This window comes from Phalaenopsis equestris, unplaced genomic scaffold (assembly GCF_001263595.1).
Source record: "Phalaenopsis equestris unplaced genomic scaffold, ASM126359v1 Scaffold000060, whole genome shotgun sequence".
Taxonomy (NCBI): Eukaryota; Viridiplantae; Streptophyta; class Magnoliopsida; order Asparagales; family Orchidaceae; genus Phalaenopsis; species Phalaenopsis equestris.
The window spans coordinates 469609-479046 of record NW_018164502.1 but is presented as its reverse complement, the minus strand read 5'-3'; the positions used below and the strand labels follow the sequence as shown (position 1 = coordinate 479046).

Here is a 9438-nt window from a genome sequence, read left to right as displayed (position 1 = left end):
CACTTTAAATAACCTAGTAATTGAGCTTGGCCCAATTTAACCGCCCTCCATATTAGGAGATAATATTACACATAGAGCTCATATGTATGAGAACTTTGTATATAATATTGTTGTACATTGTTGTATGATATATACAACAATATACAACAATATTGTGCATAAAATCCTTATGCATATGAGCTTAAAAAGACATTATATTCTACTTGAACTTATAAATTTTATAATAATAGATTATGCCTTCAATCATCATTTTAAGGATAAATGCGCTGCATTAGAGTTTGTTATCTCAATTTTTCACACACCGTCTTTCATTTCTACCTTTGAGCTTATTTTCTACTTCACATTAGCAGGTGATCATCATCTCGTACAAGTAGTTTAAGGAGCTGTTTGATATGATACTTTAAACAAAATTTGAGTTTGATCTAACTAAAATCCAACTAAATACCATAAATATGTTAGATAAATCCGTGGCTAAATTAAATTTAATTTTTTAATTGTACTGTTTATTAAATTTGAATTCACTAAATACATTTATTAGTTGGATTTAACAGATAAAGAACATTAAAACAGTATTTCAAATCAATTTATATCTGACACCTCAAATAAATTTAACTGAATTTAATTAAACTAAATATTTTTTTAAATCTAAGAATATTTGAAATTAATGAATATGGATTTATGGAATTTACTAAATTCAATTCAAGTGAAATCATTCTTCCAGCCAGAACAGCCCACTAAAATCGAAGGAATGGTATCCTTCGTGAGAACCTTAACCACCGCCTCTCTAGTCCCTGCCGCCCTCGCCGTCGCCGCCTACTCCCATTCCACTATTTTCACCTCTCCTCGCTTCTCCTTCAAGTTTGATCCCCCTCTCCCCACTTCCTTACTTTCAGCTTCTGCTCCGAGACCATTAGTCGCCGGCTCGAATCAGTTCCGTCCTATCGCCGCTCTGCATATGGAATCCGTTGCGGTCGATGTCAAGCACCCCGATGAGGTTCTTTCTCTTTATTATCTTGTGTTGGTGTTGAGATTATCAGTTTCTTTTTTCTTAGTGGAGCTTTTCCTCTTATCGGATGGTCTCTTCTTCTCTGCAGCAAACCAGGGTTCTACCTGAGCTTATGGTGAGTTTATTTTGCCTTTATGATTTCCTACCCGATTAATTGGTTATTGTGTCTTGTAATTGCAAGATATTTTTGGGGATCTAATTCCCGTTAGAAATTTGCGGGATCCCATCTTTTGTTTGAGGGTGATTGTGACTGTTGTATAGATGAATTTTAGGTTAGTGGTAATTGGATTGAAGCTTTAATATGACGTTATCTTCTAATATGGAAATTTGCGCACGCGTTTAACTCATCGCTTTGTTGATGATTTTACTGGATTGAAGTTTAAACGTGCTACTAGATTGCAAGAGAGCTGCAATCAATTAACATTTTTTTGCTTGCACATCATGTCCATCCAAAGCTTCTTTCCCATAATATTTCAAATAGATTGGTTGTTGACATATTTGTCCTGTTGACTTCACATAAACTTGACATTTGTCTGATTGTTTAGTGCACGAATTTGTTGTTAAATCTAGCCTAGCAGCTTAAAATTTTGAATCACATCATTATTTGGTTTTCTAACACATTATTCTACCTTTAATGACTGAAATCCTTCAGCTCAGACATAGCAGTTTTACAGGTTTTGTTGACTGTTGGTAGATGCATTTTATGTTAGTGTAAGAGAAGGAGACATTTTGGCATTATGTCAGCATATGCTTGGGAATGGTGCTAATTTTTAACTGATATCTTTGTTATTATGCTGAATTGATGCATAGAAGCTGCTCAACTTTATAAAATACATTAGTATCTTTCATTTGAGATCCTTTGATAGCTTGTTTCTGATTGTTCATAAAATTAGGTTGTTGTTATACCCTACATTTAAGCTTAAAGCTTTTAAGGCTCAATATTTCGTGGTATTTCAACATGTTATTAGAAAAAGAGTGACTAAGAAACCTCGCAGTATTTTACGCATTTCTGGTCCTGGCATTAACTATTCAATAAGAAAACCATAATGTCAATTCAGGCTGAACACTTACTTAACTAGCATGGTGTTATATTTAAATACTATGTATCTTATGTTACTTTTTTGGCTAAAAAATGCATTTGACATTATTAATTATTTCTTGACCTTACAATGTATTGTTAAAGTCCTAGTGAATTTACTGCATAAAGCACCTTATTAATTAATTATGTAATATCTAGTTCATGGTAACTTTCATTAGTTTCATTTAAGACCCATAAAATTATTAATATGGATGCTTGATAGCATTATAAAGTACATTTCATACACTCTTTTAGAGCGCTAGAAGAAGAGTAACTTTTATTAGTTTCATTTAAGACCCATAAAATCATTAATATGGATGCTTGATAGCATTATAAATTACATTTCATACACTCTTTTAGAGCGCTAGAAGAAGAGTTTTAGGATGATTAGGGACAACATAATGCACTTCAATGGCTTTATAGGATTCACTTCAATGGCTTTATAGGATGTGCATGAGCATATTATTCACAATATTTGATTTTCACTCATAAATCTTAAGTGATGTAGGATATCTTAGGTTTCTGGTTTATAATGCAGATCTAATGTGAAAACATAATTATGTAAGAATACAAAATTCATGCTAGTCATGAATTTTTAACTTTTTAATAGTTATTCACTACTTTAGATAAAATATTTAAATATGAAGGAAATCAGTTCAAATGAAAATATAATGGCTTTAGAGTAGAAATAAAAAATATAAATTTTGTAACCAAGAAAACTATGCAATGAGTTGGAATATATGCATTTGTTAAAAAATCAAATTATATTAAATTGGAGCATAATCAATCACAATTTTAAATCAATAGCAAAAGTTAAAACAAGAATGGGCAGAAAGAAATTTTTTACAAAGCATGTTTATGCTCTTATGAAGAGATTGCTTCTCTCAAAAGTTTTCATTACTTAGATTAAAGAATTTACCCTTAGAAGTAGAATGATTTAGCACACCCAAGTCATTGAGAGTAATAAGTGATTTTCTTGAAGCCCTCTTAAAATTTCCAATATAACAAAAAAAAAAAAAAAGAGGAAGTACCAACGATAGAATTGTTATAACAGAGATATTTCTCCGAACTAATCACAACCTTGGCAAAGAAGCCATACACATGTAAAAGAGGAACCAAATATCCAAATAAAGAACATAATAATGCGTTACACAAGATGGTTTATGTAATGTTCAACTGCTTCAAACTTCCAGTTCGATCTAGTTTTCCCAACCATGATAGAAATTGAAGTAATTCCAAAGTTTTTTGATATTGCTTAATTATAGGTATTTATTCCAATATATTGCATGATTCTAGAATGTTTATGTAAAAAATTTTACTTTTTATACGGACATTTATATTCATCACTTGGTTTGAATTCCACATATCTTCGATTTCACATCTTTAATAAATTAAAACTAGCATTATTTAAAGTTAGTTTATTGTGAGTACTTTTATGCATTCCTACTAGTTATTGCTGAATATAATGATAATGCTAGGATAGTAATGCACATTTTAATGAATATAATATAACAAATTTTTGGAGGAGAAGATGATGAACCTAAAAAATTGCAAACCATTCTATCTTGATGTATATGTATGGATGAAGAACAAGAAAAGCTAACCCAACTGGCTTGAAGATTAGTTGTGCTGAATTAGTTTCTCTTTATCTGATCTTGACTTTTTAAATTTCAAGGTGAGAGCATTCATCATTAGTTTTTTTTTTTTTTTTTTTTTTTTTTTTTTTTTTTGTTTAAAATTTTGAAATTTTTAAATTTTCCTTTCTGATGATTCTTAGACAATTTCAATCTAATCCATAGATGTAATGTTAAATTTGGTAGATACTTTAGTATGAGTTGTGTTAGTAAATCATTTAGTTGATTCGTTAACTTCAACATGCATAACTTTGTTTAATTTGATTTCTATTAGAATTTCAAGTTTTATGTTTGATCTCATGCTCAAATTAAAATATCCAAATAAAAAACATAATAAAGGATAAGTTTGTAGATCTTGTTTTCATCTTTGCGTTACACGGGATGGTTTATGTAATGTTCAACTGCTTCAAACTCCCAGTTCGATTTAGTTTTCCCAACCATGATAGAAAATGAAGTAATTTCAAAGTTTTTTGATATTGCTTAATTATAGGTATTTATTCCAATATATTGCATGATTCATGAATGTTTATGTAAAAAATTTTACTTTTTATACGGACATTTATATTCATCACTTGGTTTGGATTCCACATATCTACGATTTCACATCTTTAATAAATTAAAACTAGCATTATTTAAAGTTAGTTTATTGTGAGTACTTTTATGCATCCCTACTACTTATTGCTGAATATAATGATAATGCTAGGATAGTAATGCACATTTTAATGAATATAATATAACAAATTTTTGGAGGAGAAGATGATGAACCTAAAAAATTGCAAACCATTCTATCTTGATGTATATGTATGGATGAAGAACAAGAAAAGCTAACCCAACTGGCTTGAAGATTAGTTGTGCTGAATTAGTTTCTCTTTATCTGATCTTGACTTTTTAAATTTCAAGGTGAGAGCATTCATCATTAGTTTTTTTTTTTTTTTTTTTTTTTTTTTGTTTTTTTTTTAAAATTTTGCACCTTTCCTTTCTGATGATTCTTAGACAATTTCAATCTAATCCATAGATGTAATGTTAAATTTGGTAGATACTTTAGTACGAGTTGTGTTAGTAGATCATTTAGTTGATTCGTTAACTTCAACATGCATAACTTTGTTTCAGATTCAGTAATAAATTTGATTTCTATTACAATTTCAAGTTTTATGTTTGATCTCATGCTCAAATTTTGATCCGTGCTTAAATTTTGGTTCATGTTTGTATTTTTGGACAACAATATTAAATATGGATTTGTATTATAATTTCAAACTCTTTTCGATATTTGATATTGCCTCAAAAGGATATTCATGAACTACAATTTTTTGGATCAAAATTTAAGTATACTTGATCTTTGTGTCGGAGCGGGTTTGACAAGTTTGAGAGGTGGTACTAAAGATTTTTCAACTAAGAGTGCTTTCATGGATCTTTGTGTTGGAGGGGGTTTGACAAGTTTGAGAGGCGGTACTAAAGATTTTTCAACTAAGAGTGCTTTCATGATTGGACAATAGCCATAAAGTCCCTTAAATATATATACAAAACCTCTTGTTTTTGTTTTTTTTTTGTTAAATTTAGCTTTAGTCATCATAAATTTTTTATCTAGACCATAATATAACACATAATAGTGATATAATGGTTTAGCACAAATACTAGCTGTGATATCAGAGTTAACCAAAAACCACAACGAAAGAATACTTTACTCTAAAAAGGGTTACATACACGACTCTTGAAAATAGGAAAAACAACGAAACTACACGACACAATTAGGGCGTAGACTGGGGTGGTGGTGCTGTGGTTGGAGGGATTGAATGAGGAGGATGGTTTGAGTTGGCAGCTTGGGTGATGAGGGCTGACCAGTTGCTGAAACAAGGAAGGAGGGGGTTTGTGTGGTTGATGATTGAAGGCAGGGTGGAAGCGGCTGGAAGTAGGGAGGCTGTGAGATAGTATGGTGGCCGCCGGCTGGAAGCAGGAAGGGCAGGCGCTAGCTAAAGGAGAGCCGGCATAAGAAGGATTGCGTGGGGGAATTAGGTAGAGGTCGTCACCATTTCGAAATAGGATACAGCTGGAGCACCATCTGTTCTCGAAACAACCCTAATAATGGAAAATGCCTGGAGGCAGAAATCTGAAATCATAAAAATAAGATCAAGCCGTAACTCAACAAACAACATATTTGTAATAGGTAAATAAGAGGAAGGGGGAAAGGGGCAACAGTTCCATCCCAATAGCTAGCCGACTATAGACTCTCTTTTTTATATTTCTACTCTTCATTTGGGAATCTACTTCTTTTTTTTCAATTTAAGTTGGGATCCTTTTTTCTCTTATTTTATTCATTTTGAGCTCAAAGACAGGTGCCACAGTCACCTATATCTGCCAACTCCTTTCCTTCAGGTTAAAAAAATATTATTATCTTAAATTTTAGATTGATTTTACTTCATCTTGCTTTCAGACTGAATTTATGGTGGATATGACATGTGAAGGTTGTGTCTCGGCAGTGAAGAACAATTTGCTAAAGCTTGAAGGTGGGTAATCATGCTTCAAAAATCTGTAAACAAATTTTGGGTTGATGTCATTAATTCTTGTGTTCTTGTTTTTTCATAAGTTATTTGTACCCCTGTTTTTTGTTATCAGTTAATCTATATACTTTTTTATTGTGAGGGGCTTTAATCAAATCTTCCCACAATCTATTTCATTTATATACTCGCCAATTGGCAGGGGTTAGAGGTGTTGAAGTGGATTTGAGCAATCAAGTAGTAAGAGTTTTTGGTTCCACTGCCGTGAAAACAATGCTTGATGCTCTAGAGCAAACAGGTCGAAATGCACGATTAATTGGACAAGGAAACCCAAATGGTAAGTTTTGATGATTATGCAGCTGTTTGCTTCAATGTTAACTTGTTTGTAATGCAACGGATAGCAATACTATTTGTAAAGTATTGTTTTTAATAAATGTATTGATGTATGCCAGGGGAAATTAGGTAAATTGTGGTTGTTTTTGTTTGAATGGAAATAATTGAACATGATGGGTGAGAAGTTGGAAGAAAAATAGTTGGATTTTTGGGTTCACTCAATTAAGATATAAATTCATGTTTTACTAAAAACTCAAACATGGTTAAATGCATCCAGTTAGGCTAACCTAAGCTAATTCAAGGGGATCAAAACTTTGGATCTTTTTAACATGACTAGGACAAACCTAACAAGCCTTGGATTAACGCTGATCTCTATGGATTGGGTTAAACTATAGTCAAACCTGGCCTAATAGAGCAAAGTCCTTAAATCACTTAATCCAAAGGATATCCAATCCTGCTGCTTGCTCTACGGCTCATCTGGAACGACTCAACATCCCGTTGGACCCTTCACTTTAGTCTTGTCTCATGCTTTTAAATACAAGTCCTATCATATTTGATGTTGTTGTCTTTAGCTTTAATTTCTTTGAGTATCCCTTATGTTAGGATTGCATTTTGTTAAGGGGGCATTTACATACATAGCGCACAATTCTTATCTATTTACATATCTCACACCTAAACTTTCGTATTTTCTCACTTAGCACTCAAATCCTTAATTTCTTATAAAAAATAGCACTATTACCACTTCCATGAAGTGAAATACACTTTTTCATGTATTTGTTTTGTGGAAAGCAAGGATGGTGGACCGACCAACCACCTCATAGATCTTGAGAAATCTAATTGGAGACAACTTTGAAAAACCTCTTGCTTAGTTTTATTCTCTTCATATTTATATTTATTTATGTTTTTTTCAGAATTATTTTCTTTCCATATTTGTATTAGATATATATGGTAAGTTTGCAATTAAGGAGAGAATGCTTTTCCTATATATGTATTGTACATGTGAATGATGAAAGTAAGTAATTTTCTTCCAAAGCTTTATTTTTAACATGGTACGGAGCCGTGAAACAAATCCTAGCTTCCCTGCCGCCGGAACCTCTCCAATCTCCTTTGCCGGCCTATAGGCCCTCTAGAAATCTCCTCTTTCCTACAGCTAGCACTCTTCCTGTAGATTGCAAGCCCTCACCTGCTCTTCCCTGCAGATGATACTCTTCTTGCAGACCCTTCTTTGTTCACCTGTGCTGCCGAAATGCTCTCTACAACCGGAATTCTCCAAACTGCAGGCCCTCCTCCGCCAAATTCTTCATGCAAAAACCTGCTTTGTTAAACTTTTGTTATCCAAACTGCAGGCCCTCCGCCGAATTCTTCATGCAAAAACCTGCTTTGTTAAACTTTTGTTGCCAGATTCTCCATGCAATCCCTGTTGTAGGCCCTCCTTCGTAAACCTCCTAAAATACTAGCAGCTACAGCAGCCTGCTCCTTTCCTGCAGCAACCAATATTCTCCTTGAAATAGTAGCAACCAATTTCTCCCCGCAGCAAGCAGCAGCTCTAAACACACATAGAGTTTATGACCAAGTAAAGGATGAAGACATCGAGTTTGGCTCTAGAGGTTATTTCTGAATAAGAGATCGGGAACTTTGTCCAAACGACTCCTGAATTCTCTATCGTTATCACAAATCATAAACTCAATGCTCATAACTTCCTTCAATGATTCTAATCAATGTTTATGTATATTTATGGAAAAGGAAATGAGGAACAATGATAGGAAACATAATTTCTCACAAAAAATTTAGGGCGAATCAAATATTTTCTTTAATTCAAAACAATACAAATAAAAAGATAAGCAACTATAATTCGAGAGGTAGGCGACCTCTCCCAATTTCTACAACTCGAGAGGTAAGAAATCTCTCCTGAATCCTAACCCTGATTCTCAAAGACAATAATCTCATGCATAATCCCAACCCTAAGCATATTATCCCCATTTATACTAAACAATAATAAATAATAAAAGACTACATTGCTTTTAGGCTAATAAAAGACAAAATAACCCTTAGGTCAGTCATCGATATAACAATACTCCCCTCTAAAAAAGGCACATTGTCTCAAGGTGGAAAAAATTATTGTTGAATCAAGTCGTGTGACTCCCGCTCGTAAACTAGTTCGAGTCTGATTCTCCCTGTCAACTCTCGTACAATTGTCGTAGTCATCACATTCCCCCACTAAAAGTTATCTTTCTTCAATTTCTTCTTTCATGACCACGCCATCTAATTATAACCCATCACATTTTCGATAGTATTCTGTAAGTTCCTCAAACCTTCTCAATCCCTTCTTGGTCATAGGTAGTGGCCCCTCCAACCTATTTGCCACTTTCGATGGATCGGTTGACACCAAGGTTTTAAAAACTGGACCGAACCAGTATTTTCAACTGGTTTGGACCGCGAACTTGGTCCAGGGCCAATTTGGTTCAGCTAAAATTAGTGTGCAACATTGAAACGGTCAAAAAATAGGTCGATCCGCTAGTTCAACCACTGAACTGGTGAACCGTTTTCCGGTCCAAATTTTTATAGCTAGCTTGTTGAGTTTGAAATTTTGTGTAGGGTCCAAACCAATTTTTTTTTTTGCTAAGCTATAAGGCCTAATGAATAATATAACAATAAAATAAACATATTATGTCATGGGCCTACCTATCCAACAAAGTGTCCAATTGTTTGGAATTATTGAACTTTGTTTCTACTTTCTAGATCTTTTTTTTAAAGATCAACTGGTGAATACATATTTGAGATGTGGGACTAAAAGTATTGCAAGCACAGGGAAAATTTTTTTTAGTTAGAGTCACAAATATTACACTTGAAGCTTATTTACTATTAAATTTGATATATTGATTTACATAATGAAAT

General features: G+C 33.1%; 1 protein-coding gene across 1 annotated transcript in view; it reads left to right on the top strand.

Annotated features, from left to right (window-relative positions):
- The first annotated feature begins 710 nt into the window (after positions 1 to 710).
- The window catches only part of LOC110019501 (copper chaperone for superoxide dismutase, chloroplastic), a 22421-nt gene continuing 13693 nt past the window's right edge, over positions 711 to 9438 (top strand). Inside the window, exons 1-4 of the mRNA XM_020717179.1 lie at positions 711 to 994; positions 1095 to 1121; positions 6147 to 6219; positions 6413 to 6547. Of these exons, the coding sequence (XP_020572838.1) occupies positions 749 to 994; positions 1095 to 1121; positions 6147 to 6219; positions 6413 to 6547 (481 nt within the window). The 5' untranslated portion in view covers positions 711 to 748. The remainder of the gene's footprint in view (positions 995 to 1094; positions 1122 to 6146; positions 6220 to 6412; positions 6548 to 9438) is intronic.